General features: G+C 41.5%; 1 protein-coding gene across 1 annotated transcript in view; it reads left to right on the forward strand.

The window, feature by feature from the left end:
- The window catches only part of MYO7A (myosin VIIA), a 1588820-nt gene that overhangs the window by 1440651 nt on the left and 135726 nt on the right, over window positions 1–12443 (forward strand). Inside the window, exon 43 of the mRNA XM_044073349.1 lies at window positions 7054–7141. Within this exon, the coding sequence (XP_043929284.1) occupies window positions 7054–7141 (88 nt within the window). The remainder of the gene's footprint in view (window positions 1–7053; window positions 7142–12443) is intronic.

Here is a 12443-nt window from a genome sequence, read left to right on the forward strand (position 1 = left end):
GGTTTTTGAAGGGGAGACCTATTATAGGACTTGCTTCAATCAGCTAACCAAGGAATTGCTGGTGCTTGAGAAGCAGCTAAAGGATAAAAAAAGGATAAAAAAATCCAGAAGTTCAATAGGGACACGGGGGATTACCAGCAGGGTAAGCCCTTTGGATCTAATAAGAGTGTCAGGTTTTCCAATTCAGATACCTTGATTACTATGCATAAAATGAAGAGACATAGGCCTATCCTTAAGAAATCCAAAAGTAGTTACAGTAGTACCTCTTCAGCTACAGGTGTAGTATGTACTTATACTCAAGGGTCACCCACCCCTAAAAAACAACATAATGGCAATTACCCTTTAGGCATGGTTAACATAGGAGTGGAAGAAATCATAGGAAAAACAGACAACATGGAAACTTTGCTCCGGGTGTTGATACCTTGGTAAATGATTACTATAATGTTCATAACATTTCCTCTGTTGAACTAACAGATGTGGAAAAACAACTTTTGAATAAAGGTTTGAATTATGTCCCTGGCTTTTTTGTGGGTAAAGATATCTTAGCAAAAGATGTGTTAGCCTTTTGTCGTCTGCTTGATTTTAGATTGTATTTTGGTAATGATGATCAATCTTGAAGATCTACTGATTTCAGGTTTCACAAGTCCACTTTCATGCCCCCAATAAACAAACATGTTTCTATTTTTCAAGATTCAGTTCTTAAAGATCTTCATTTCAGGATGGGTCAATCTAAAATACTGCCTCATAACCTTTCAGGTGATGAACAGCAGGTTCTTACTAGTTTGAGGAATAATAAGAACATTGTTATTTTGCCAGCCGACACGAGTGGGGCAGTAGTTGTAATGGACTGGGCTTCTTATTTTTCTGAAGCCCAAAGACAACTAACAGATGCAAGGTATTATATGCTTATGCCATTAGATTCTACCATTAGATTTAAGCAAGAAATTGATGGGTTTCTCCAGCAGGCTGTTGAAGAAGGCATTATTAATGATTCTGTTGTACAACATTTAACAGTAGCTGATCCTCAAAGGCAGTGCTTATATTTGTTACCGAAGATTCACAAAAATTTGTATAAGCCACCGGGGAGGCCTATTGTTTCTGGGAGAGGTTCTCTCACTGAGCCTCTGTCAGTGTTTTTGACACAATATTTGCAACCTTTATTAAAACTAGTGAGATAAAGAATTCAAGATATTACACAGTTTCTTAAAATAATATCAGATATGCAGTTGGATTCTAATTGGCTATTGTGTACATTAGATGTTACGACCCTTTATACCAGCATACCCCATTGGGCAGGCTTAGAAGCTTTACAATATTGGTTAGATAAGGCAGATATATATCCTCCTGGATTCAATACCTTATTGGTATGTTTGGCTGTTTTGTCCAAAAATGTTTTCTATTTTCATGGGGAATGTTATTGGCAGGTATAAGGTACTGCCATGGGGGCTTCTTTTGCCCCTATTTATGCAGATATACTCATGGGGTTTCTATAAGAGCAATTGATATATGATATAAATCATAACATCTTTATGGGTGAGATAGATATATGGAGACGATACCTAGAATACTGTAGGATGATATGGCGGATGGATAGAATATACTTATTGGAATTTGTTCAATATCTCAATTACAACAAATGGGGGATTGAGTTCACACTTAATTGTAATTCTAAGCATATCAATTTCCTGGATGTTACTGTTACCAGGAATTCAGATGACACCCTCATTACTCAGGTTTTTCGTAAATATCCTGAGTATAACAATTTACTATTCGCAACCAGCCCCCATCCACATCATATTGTTAGTAATATACCGAAATCACAATTTTTACAGATCAGATGTATTTGCTCTACTCCAGACAGCTGTGAATTTTATCTACAAGACCTTATTCATCGATTCCGAGTTAGGGGTTATGGATATGATAATATTATATCTGCTAGTAGTTGGGCTTCTGAACAAAATAGGTCAGATCTATTAGAATATAGAGACAAATCCAACCAAGATACCCCTAACATTAGATTTGTCACCACATTTGGACGTAATATAAATGTTATCAGGGACATTATTGACCGACACTGGAATATATTATTAGAGAATGGTGTACTTCCTGAGGTTCTTTCACCTAGGTGCATGTTTTCTTATCGTAGGGGACGGACTCTTGGGTTCCACTTTAATCACTATAAACATTGGAGGGGCTCGGGTCCATCTAGTCAACAATTGACTCTTATTGGTGATAGATAGATTGGCTCTTTCCCCTGCAGTCATTGTTCCTTTTTAAGTTAATTTTTAAATCTAAACAATTTTCAAAAAAAATACTAGCATGGTTTATCAGATAAATTTTTTTGCCAATTGCAGTATGGGCTGGTTGGTTTATTTAATGACTTGTTCATGTTCTGCTTTTTACATAGGCCAAATTTCCCGTCCACTTATACGTATGTCCAAGCTTATGAGTGACATTAGGAAAAAGAGAGGTTCCAGTGCCCTATTTAGACATAATATTAAACATAGTTCTGCTAGATTTAATTTTTTGGTGATAGATAAAATTCAGTGTGATAGGACCAATAAAACAGGTTGGCATTCTCTACTTAATAAAAAGGAAAGGAGTTGGATCATTAAGTTAGGTGGATTGTCTTCCCCAGGTCTTAATGACCACTTATGAGTAATTAATGGGGATGGGTGTGGTACCAATGTGTTCATTTTTTCTTTATATATATATATTTATATATATATATATATATATATATATATATATATATATATATATATATATTTCTTATTTTTTTGTATTGTTGTCACTGAAGAAGGCAGCTTCTGCTGAAACCAGTCTGACATTTTTTTGGTGTTGGCACGTTAAAATAAGTAATATATCTACTGGTACAGACATACCTGGTACTTCTCTGACAAATACATGCAGAGTTACCACCAGAGCAACCCCTGCATGCAGATCTCTTCTCCGCATGAGTTTTCACTCACTGCCTTGAACAGGAGTAGCAGGAACTCCTCAGGGTCCATGACTGTTAGCTACATAGGTGGACATCCCTCTATAGCCAGTCTGTACCTGATAGCTTGCTTCACTGTTGACCATGCATTCATGATCATGTCAGCCACCATACACTGCAAGTGTTTTTGCATTTACAGTATTATGGCCGCCCACAGGATTGATGCCCCACACTTGGGTATAAAAGGCCTTGTCTGCCCTGCTACTCTCCAGGATGCATCTGACATGGGTTCACAACCCTTTTAGCAGCACCTCTGTCTCTGCTGTGGTAAACCTTTTGAGCATTCGCTGCTCCTTTGGTCCCACAGCAGTGCCAGTATACATGAGGGCACAACAGTGGAGCAATGCATGTATGTATTCATGACCGCTGCCTCCTGTCAGTGTCTATAGCCCCTTACCAGCCCCTTGTGAAGCAGCCTTCCTAGTGTGGCTACACTGAGCATGTCACCACAGTGTGCCATTCTGTGGCCCTTTGTCTAGTACACTGGCTGGTACCTATGGGAAGTTGGCCATATAGGCCCTGGAGCATTTGTATGCTGTTGCAGTGTATACATAGCTAGAAAATTACACATCCTGACCTGTTAGTGTGGGCCATAAGCACACACACACACACACACACACACACACACACACACACACACACACACACACACACACACACACACACACACACACACACACACACACACACACACACACACACACACACACACACACACACATACAAATTGCATGCTGTCCTGTCCTATGCACTATACCTGTTGATATCCTACCTCTCAAGAATGCAATTTCTCCCTACCTGTATAGTGATTCCTGCAATTGCAGCCACCCACAGCAGTTCTGCAAACAGCCCTACTATGAGCTCTGTACCTTATCATTGTTCTGTTCATCTCCTGACATGCACACTGCACTCGCAACCCCTATGCAGTATATGTCCCTGTTGTATGCCTACACTGTTGTTTACCCAGTGCAGTCCTGAGGCCCATTATCAGTTGCCCTTTGTGTTTGTGCAATCATTTTGCCTGTATATCTATATACTGTGCATGCAGTCGAATAACAATCTTTTCTCTGCTCTTTGTAGTCACATGATCATTAACAAAATCTCAACCAGGGTTTTTATCATACTGAAGTGAGTCTATTAACACACCGATTATGGAAATTAGTGGATTTAGCATGAAAGTTTCTGAATTGCTCCCATAATGCGATGAGCTATCATTACTGGTCCATCCTACAGTGTTCTTGCCTACATGTGCATGGATTGATGGGTCCGGCATACTGAGTACATATATATGGCCACTTTAAGAGCAGGCAGCACTACTATCTGTTGCACTGAGCTACCATGCGGAGTGGCTGCACTACTGCCCAGTGACATCACGCTGCTATGAAGGGTGGCCACAATACAGCTAAGTGATATCATGCAACACTGTGAGGTGGCAGCACTATTGCCTAGCGGCATCAAGTATATGTGAAGTCTGGATGTGCTACTGGACATATCCACTGTCCTACTATCAGTGCATATCTCACTGCCATGCTGCTCATCAATGTGCATCATGTGGTGTCCAGTATGTGTGGCTGTATGCAGTAACCTGATTTCCTCCTGTATTAGACATTTAAAGTAGACCTGGCCTCTACAAACACAGATTTTCACAAGGCTCCAGCATATTCTAGCAGGGGAATGTAGGATCTTCCTACAGTGGCTGCATAGGGACCATCTAGAGTGCCCCCTGGGCAAAGATGAGAGTCCAGTTCACAAAGTCCATGCTTGGCAGCAACTTGCCAAGGATATGAATAGTGTCAATGGCATCTTTTGTTGTGGTGAACAGTGGTGCCACCCACACCTTCTCTGCAGATGAGAAGAGGAGATTAGAAAGAAAGAGACACTTTGCTTTTGTGCACAGTGATATATTCCATTGGCATTGTACACTAGGCCTTGTCCATGCATCTATTTGCCCACAATTGTCAAAGATATGCTGATCTGATTATTGCATTAATTGTGTCTCAGCTACCCAAGAGATTGAAGTTATTAGGCTAGCCTGACATAATAGACTGGCCAGACTGTCCAGATGACAAAGTAAATGCAGGGTATTGCTGGACCTTCTGTAACAGTTCATTAAAATGTATTGCACAAGCTTATGTACTGTTTTTGTTTATCTTGCTTGTTTTTCTTTATTCTATTGTGTTCTAATTTCATGCTGTTTGTTTTGTCTTTCTCTATTTATTTTCATGTTTATGTGCTCAACTTTTATGCAGGCAGTGGTGAGGTAGCAGCCTCTGTACTCTGCACCTGCCACTGCACTGACTGCTGGAGTCCCAGTGGTTCCCAGACCATTTCCCTGCAAGGTAATGAAGGCTACCCTTCAGAAGGTGATATGCAAGACTCACTAGTGGCCTCTGTAGCCACTTCTCAAGAGTTGGGATGCAGGCTCCTCTTCTGAGAGTGACATGGAGGGCCCCAGGAATTACCCAGCAAGAAGTGTGATGGCTGGTGTGGGCTGAGGTGAACCGGTGGCTGGATGCCCATACTGGCACCATGAATCATCTCGTTGTGCAGCTGATAGGTTGCACATCTAGCTGACCATGATCATTGAGCTATCAGTGGCTGTACACACCCCTGATGTCAGCCATAGAGGTGCCAAATACCAGGATGGGATACCCTGTGTCCTGGCAGGTCCACTGTGTCCCCGACTCTCCCCCAATCAGTGTGTTGTTCTTCTTCTTTGTGTGTTCCTCCTCATTCCATGTTTGTCAGCTGCACCTCCCCATCACCAGTTGCCCAGCCTCAGTTTGTGTCACTCCCTCATTGCCCCTCCCTTATGAGTCACTACTTCCCCATCAGTGTTTACTTCTCTTATCTGTTTGTTTGTTTGTTTGTTTTTGTGCTTCTGCCACATTCCATATACCCTCACTCCTCTTCCCACTTAATCCTTGGTACAATATCAATCTTTCCATATTATGAAAACAGAAAAATGGGAGTATCATTTACTTCTACACTTCTTGACAAAACAGAAAAATAGGCAGTCGTCTCCCCAAACCAATGAATTCCCTTTTTCCCTTCCCCACCATTCTACCATTCATGTTGTTCTGCTATACGTTCCTCTGCTTACTGTTACCAGTTCTGCCTATTGTCTTTCCTTTACTTTCCCATTTATATATGGATATATATATATATATATATATATATACACACACACACACACACACACACACACACACACACACTAATGTGGTATGTCACTGGGCTATGGTGCCCTTATATAGGCTGCAGAGAGTGCACACACTGCAGCATTATGCTGCTTTGATACACATGTAAATCCGCATAACATTGGGTATCTGAATTCTGAGTCTCTAGTTCTTCTGGGTTTTTTTTTAGAGTGTTGTTGCTAGAAGTTTAGCAGCAGATCTTTGCCACTCCCACTTAGCCTCTGGTATGACCGCTGTGTGCCTGCTGTTATGCATGTGTGCAACCAACATCTGGTCTCGTTGAGCTGGCTTAGCCTCTGGCATGACCGCTGTGTGCCTGCTGTTATGCATGTGTGTAACTGACATCTGGTCTCGTTGAGCTCGCTTAGCCTCTGGCATGACCGCTGTGTGCCTGCTGTTATGCATGTGTGTAACTGACATCTGGTCTCGTTGAGCTCCTTGATGCATGATATTTATCACATGCAGCAGTGTTATGCATCTTTTTGAATACCACCCCAAATCAGCAATGGGAACTTCTTTATACGTGTGTGTGTGTGTGTGTGTGTGTGTGTGTGTGTGTGTGTGTGTGTGTGTGTGTGTGTGTGTGTGTATGTGTTTGTATGTGTGTATCTGTGTATCTGTGTCTGTATTTGTGTGCAGATGTATATACCTGTGCATGGTTATAAAACTGTGTAAATACAACTCAACTCTGATGCACACTGTGGTGTGGTTAGCTTAAGTTGGTTGTAAAACTGGTAGAAGTAAGCAGAACTGTGTAATACCGCAGATGACTATCACATGTGCACCGTTTTACCAGTGGTCTTTATTTGGAGATATCCATTCATAGATGACTTCATAATACTGTTTCATTTGCAGGTTATCAGTGTTCCAGAAGGAGATTTCTTCTTTGATTTCGTAAGACATCTTACCGATTGGATCAAGAAAGCAAAGCCAATAAAAGACGGTAAATTTGTTAACATTTTATGCATTCTCATTAGCTTTACTTTTCTGATTTCTTTTAAACTATCTAATTCCTTAAAGTCACATGCCTTATAATACTGCATCTGTCTCCTGTCTGCTTTAATAGGAAGAATCAAACACAGTACAAGAATTGTGTTTCAGAAGCTGACTTGTGCTGTGTGTGCAAGCTATACATAAAAATAGCCATGTGAATTGTCTTTTTCATTCAGGAATAAAGCCACATCCTTGTATAAATGTTTTAGAACCTAAAACTTGCTATATTCAGCCAGTATGAATGAAGGAAATCAGGTAATTTTTATATAAATAAGTACTGCATCCTGTGCCATCTACAGAAATACTAGCCATAGCACCCTCAATCTCCACTGATTTCCTAGACACAGAATTAAGTATTTTGTTTACAAATTGTATTCATATTCCTGGTGCTAGAATGTGGCATAAACCCCAAACAGAATTAAACTAATCAAAACCTGGAACAGCCTTCCTTGTGCCATTCACACAATCCAATGTACTGCCTTCTTCAAATCTACACCACACACACCTTCACTCCAAATGGATCTGTAACTGCACTAAACCTTCTCTGTTCATTACCTAGATCTTAATGCCATCCTAACTTTCATCTTTTCTCCCTTATACTCAATTTTTGTATCTCAAATTCATTAACATTTCTTCACACCCTCTGTCTCTCTCTTTTTACCCATTTCAATAATTAACTTTTTTCTCCTGATATTAATTTTTTTCAACCCCCATCTGTCCTAACTCTCTGTAATCATTTCCAGCTTCTCATGTCCCTTCTCATATTCTTCTGTTCATTTCCTCTTTTATACTACTTCATCTATAATTTTACTACGTCTTCTTCTTCTTTTTTCGGCTTTTCCCGGTTAGGGGTCGCTACAGCGGATCACCTTGTCTGCTCATGATTGGCAGTGGAGTTTTATGGTGTCAAGTTGCCAGCCCGGCGCCCAACCTTCCACAGAAGCCACACACACTCACACCTAGGGACAATTTAGAGTGTCCAATCCACCTGCAGCATGTCTTTGGAATGTGGGAGGAAACCGGAGCACCTGGAGGAAACCCACGCGACCACAGGGAGGACATGCAGACTCTGCACAGAAGGCACCCCAGCCGAGGATCGAACCGGAGAACCTCTTGCTGTGAGGCAGCAATGCTAACCACTGCACCACCGTGGCCGCCCATCTATAATATTACTACTACAGCATCCTAATGCCTTTCCTTCTCTAAATCTTGGTCTTTATTAGCTTTCTTAATATTTTACATTCACTCATACTTCTATGTCAACATTACTGGTATTAGACTGTATTTAGATTATTGTGTGTGTCTTAAGTGTATTTATATCAGCATTTTATATTTTCCAATGCTGCTATGTCAGCTATAGTTGTACTATATTGTAATTAGTTTATTGTCTGTATCAATTGTGTTGTGATATTCTATCTGTACTACTGATTAAGAATGTTCTCTCCCTGTGTTATGAAGATATTCTAAATTGTGCCCATGATGTTCTATATATGCTATTTTGTGTTTCTTGTGGAGCTTTTCTCCCCGGGCCTCCACTGAAAATGAGCTCTGCTTGGCCCACTAGACTTTCCCAGTAAACAAATGCCAATAATAAATACATAAATAAACAAATATGGTGTCAGTTTTGCATTAAGAACACAGTCCAGTAATATATAGTGACATGCACATATTCCACTAGGAAGTTTTCTCAGAAATTGGTTGTAATGTAAGAATCTGGTATTTCTTTATCCACAGAACACTGCCTTAACCGCATCACTTGGCATGACATGGCAGTAAATTCCAGGAATGTCTTTGAAATGAACTTGGTTCAGCTTATTTACTAAGGAGATGAGGGGACAATGACAACAGTACAGCAAAACCAGTTTGTTAGTAGGTAGTGAACATACATATCAGATGTTTGGAATATGCAGGTGAAATGAGAACATTTAATAAAATACACAATAATATGGGAAGAACACACACTAAGCATAAAAAGGATCAGAGGCCAAAGCTAAACCACAAAACCAAGAGACAATAACAGTATCTATGTGTGTTCATGATAACATCCAAATGGAATCCTTCACTGCTATAAATATAAATACTGGGAAACTGAAGGAGTTGCAGTTTGGCTCTGGAAACTAAAACATGCTAATCATTCCACTTCTTAAGCATAAATGAGTGTGATTAGCAACCCCTGCCACTCATTTTAAAATATTCTGACCACCTAGGAACACAATATGTGAGAGACGCAATTACGTTAAAAACCTAAAATCCTTACTGTCTCAGTCACAAGCTAGTACATCTGGCACTGAGAAGGTTGTCTGCACAAACACTGCGAACACCACACTTATAACACCACCTACATCTGTACAACACACTCCTACATATGCAGAGGTTCTCAACAAAAATATACCTAAAGAAAAGAGACCTCCAAAGCAAAAACACACACGCACATCACAGCCCACAGGACCGAGCATCACACATAATTCACACGTCTGTGTCTCGCAGCCTCTAAGGCCCAGCCACAAACCCAAAATACTAGTCATAGGAGATTCTATCGTAAGACACACAGATGTGCTCCTCACCAGGCTAGACAAGGTGAAAGTCATGGTAAGTTGCTTGTCAGGTGCTAGAATCCACCATATCATGCACGCACTCAAGTCTGTTAACAAAAGGTACTGTTATGACTCTGTCATAGTCCATGTTGGTGTGAAGGCCTGAGACTTACCTTTCTGGACTATATGAAGAGAGGCATGACTGAGCTCACTGAATATGTATCCCAGGCAGGTATGTCCCTAGCCTTAAGCAGCATCCTACCGTCACCCAGAATGATGCCTCAATACAAACAGAAAATGATTGACTTTAACAATTGGCTTAGTTTTTGGTATCATTCCAAGGGGATCCAGTACTTGAAAGCCTGGGAGGACATGATTGACAGACCACAGTGCTTTGCCAGAGATAGCCTTCATCTGTCTCACCTGGGCTTCAGGCTTCTGGCAAAGGATCTTGCCTTCCCCATAGTGCCGTTTTTAGACAAAGTCGTGAGCACAAAATTACCAACTTGAAAAATTCTTCTAAACAAAATCTAAAGGTCATGATGCTAAATGCTAGGAGTCTTAGCATGAAACTGCACTCATTGCAAGCATTCCTTGCCCTGGAGGATGCTGACATTTGGGCAGTCACTGAAACCTGGTTCAAAGCTGTGGAGAGTACCCCAACCTTACCAGGTTACTCATCTTACCAAACGTTCAGACCCCAAATGTAGGACTTCAAAGATAAAGAAGGTGGAGGTTCAGTATTTATCAAAGACATACACACCTCCAGGCTGGTCAAACGGTATGAGCAGAGGAGACACCCCAAGTGCAGGTAACTGTTGACAAAACACCTATTCAAATCATAGCTAGCTACAGACCCCCAACCATTACTCAGGATGCCCACTCCAGCTACCTGGACTTACTTGAATCCATCAAGATTCAACTCTGTACCCTGATCCTGGGTGACTTTAACTACCCAACTGTAGAATGGAAGACCTATTCTAGCCCAAACATGAATGCCCAGAGATCCCTCAACTTCATCAATGCCAATGCATTGGATCAGCTGGTCGACACCCCTATGAGAGGAGAAAATATCCTGGACCTGGCTAACCAACATGAGTAACCACTGTAGCACTTCTATAGTGTCATCCTCCTTGGTAAGATCTGACCATAAAGCGATCACTTTTAAAGTCACCGTCTCCTTTGACACCCCCGCCCCCATCAGGATCAAACAAAAAAACTTTTCCAAAGCTGACTACAATCTTCTCAGAGCAGGTATAAGCAGCTTCACATCATCGTCCCTTCAGCTGGAAGTAGCACTAATGTTCAAGCCTACACCAAAAAACTGTTTGAGTACCTACATAGCTGTATGGAGTCAACAATACCTGACAGGACCAAATCATCTTCCTAAGAAAGAGTAAACCTGTCTGGTGGATAGCAGCAATGAACAAACTATAATAAAAGGAAAAAATTGCTGTCCAGGACCAAGAAGGAGCAGGTGCCAAGTTGGAAGACAACTCTCCTTTGTCTGAACAAGCAAATAAGGTCACTGGTGAAATCCTCTAAGGCTAACTTCTAGTCCAAATTGGCCACATCCACTAAGGACAATCACAAGGTCTTCTTCACATATGTCTGCAATCTCAAAGATAACATCCAAATCTGCTCTGAACTGGTGGTCAATAACACCGCATACACAAACGCCCTAGATATAGCCAACCTGCTGGCACACAGGCTCAGGGAAAACCTCACCCCCCCTGTCCCCCCATCAGTAAACCAGGACATCCCCAGCACCTGCCCCCCTCCCCTCATCACCAGGGAGCAGGTCTTTAATGCCCTCTCAAATGCAACACAATACAGTCTCCATGGGACCCAGTAACATCCCTGGCTGTATCCTACATGAACTCAGGCATGACCTCTCATCTCCATTAGACACCCTATTCAACTGAACTCAGGCATGAGCTCTCGTCTCCATTAGACACCCTATTCAACCAAAGCCTGAGCACCGGCTTCATCCCAGCTGAATGAAGGACAGCCACTGTCATCCCTCTACACAAAGGTGGAGCATCCACTGACACAGGCAATTATAGGCCCATCAGCCTAACTAGCCTGATGTGCAAGGCCATAGAATGCATTATCGTGGACCTTATAAACAAAGACATTGGCAACCTCCAAACGCTTGACTCCACACAGTTTGTTTTTTTCAAAGGGAGATCATGCCTCTTAAACTCAGTCAACTTCTTCAAAACAGTCAACAAAGCCATGGATGAGGGGAAGATGGTGCACACCACCTACTTTGACCTAGCTAAAGCCTTCAACACTATTCCCCACTCAGGCATAATAAATAAACTCTCCCAGCTAGGAACCCATATGTTACCAGATGGGTAGCTAACTGGCTCAGTGATAGAACCCCCTTAGTGAAAATAGGGGAAGCCACATCTAGTAGTAGACCCGTAACAAGTGGTGTACCCCTAGGATTGGTCTTGGAGCCTCTACTGTTTGGGTTATACTTTTTCTGAGGTGCAAGCCAAAACCAATGATCTGTGGCTGACCAAGTTTGCAGATGACTGCAAGCTGGGCACTGTCTTAAATTACCCTAGTGATGTAAACATCTTCCAAGACGGCCTTAGCTAAACTAATGACTGGTGCCAGAAGCATGGCCTCAAACTGAATGCCAAGAAATACATCATTATCCCCTTTGGGGAAAATGGCATCCCCACTAATTATCACACTAATAATAAC

The sequence above is a fragment of the Protopterus annectens genome, chromosome 5.part1 (assembly GCF_019279795.1).
Source record: "Protopterus annectens isolate FY-2018-M chromosome 5.part1, PAN1.0, whole genome shotgun sequence".
Classification (NCBI taxonomy): Eukaryota; Metazoa; Chordata; order Ceratodontiformes; family Protopteridae; genus Protopterus; species Protopterus annectens.